Source organism: Phaethon lepturus, unplaced genomic scaffold, assembly GCF_000687285.1.
Source record: "Phaethon lepturus isolate BGI_N335 unplaced genomic scaffold, ASM68728v1 scaffold44892, whole genome shotgun sequence".
NCBI classification, from domain to species: domain Eukaryota; kingdom Metazoa; phylum Chordata; class Aves; order Phaethontiformes; family Phaethontidae; genus Phaethon; species Phaethon lepturus.
Genome location: NW_010524927.1, coordinates 263 through 1,646, shown reverse-complemented (window position 1 = coordinate 1,646; position 1,384 = coordinate 263). Strand labels below are relative to the sequence as shown.

The following is a 1,384-nucleotide window of genomic DNA, read 5'->3' as shown; positions in this document are numbered from 1 at the left end:
CCTGCTGCAAGGGAGAGTGGTGGGGTGTGTGTGTTTTGACCATTTTTAAGTTCTGTAGTAATCCCGGAAAGACATACGTTTGGCTTTGCTAGTTTGGAGAGACCTGCAAAATTCATACTGTGTTTAGACCGTTTTTACTGAAGAAAGTAAGAAAAAAGTGCATATATGTCTTGTTATAGTAGGTCTGGGCATTTCTCTGTGTAACATTACTTAGGCTGAATGCTACAGTGCTAAGTCAAAGCAAAGAAAAAAAAATGCACCTAAATAATGCAAGTGGTCCTTCCAGTCTAATTTAAAGTAAGGGAGGGGAATTTATGTCTCAGAGGGAAACTGCTGGCAAAAAAAGTGATACAGACAATCTTCATCAGGTTTCTCCTGAGGAACTGACACTTGTGTACAATCTAAGGAAGATGATGATGAATGATTGGGTGAGTTCAGCCTGTACCTTTGGGTGCGTTATTCTCGGCAATTAAAGCTACACGATGATAAGCATAAAGCTACAAATCTAACATCACGCTGTTCGTCAGTGACGGGGTAAGGGTTAGTATCTCAGCAGGGTTTCTGACATCCAAAGAGAATACAAACAGGTCAAACATATATAACAATGCTTTTTCTGGATTACTGTGCCAAACTCCAGTTTATGACTTGTGCTTCCCGAGCTAGAGGCATTTAATAACCCTTAATGACACTTAATGGTTTTTTTGAACTAGCGAGAACTTTCAGTTTCTAAAAAAAGCTGTTAAACTTTTTTCTGTTAGGAGGTCAGCGCCTTCTGCTGCTTTTCCACCATTTTTTCTGGTGCTAATATCTCTAACAGGCAGTCTTCAGATTTGAAAGTATACAGAAAAGTCTTTTTTAAAGCATTTCAGTTGTTTCAACTGAAAGCTGTTTATAGGTAAGAATGACATGTTTAAATGCCGGCACTGGAAACACCATCTATGTATTTCCTGTTCTGCACGTGTGCTTGGAGTAGCCAGGGTTCATGTAGTTAAGAACGTTTTAGTAAGTCCATTATACAGAATTTTGAAATTGAAGTAACTACAAGATCAAGGAAGAAAATTCCACACTTGTTTAGAATCAGTCCGGAACCATTTCACAAATACTACGTTTGCAACTAAAAGGGTTTCTAATCTACCTTTCTTCTAGAACGGGGGTGCTATCGTGACAACCCTCAGCCAGACCGGCTCTCTCTTCAAGCCCAGTTCTGCCTATTTGCCCCAGGAGTTGCTGGGAAAGGTGAGTCCCGGCCTCCTCCCCCCTGCCTCCGCGCGGGGACAAACCCAAACCCTGCTTTGGGACCCGCGTTCAGTTCAGCGCGGCAGACTTTGCTCTGGTCTCTCTTCGTCTCTGTTCTCCTTTGAATTAACCCTGCCCGAGCTCAGGC

The 1,384-nt window shown here is 42.2% G+C and overlaps 1 protein-coding gene across 1 annotated transcript in view; it reads left to right on the top strand.

Moving 5' to 3' along the window:
• The window catches only part of DAP3 (death associated protein 3), a gene marked incomplete at its 3' end in the record, with an annotated part of 11,540 nt that overhangs the window by 9,901 nt on the left and 255 nt on the right, over positions 1–1,384 (top strand). Inside the window, exons 9-10 of the mRNA XM_010282602.1 lie at positions 369–428; positions 1,147–1,236. Of these exons, the coding sequence (XP_010280904.1) occupies positions 369–428; positions 1,147–1,236 (150 nt within the window). The remainder of the gene's footprint in view (positions 1–368; positions 429–1,146; positions 1,237–1,384) is intronic.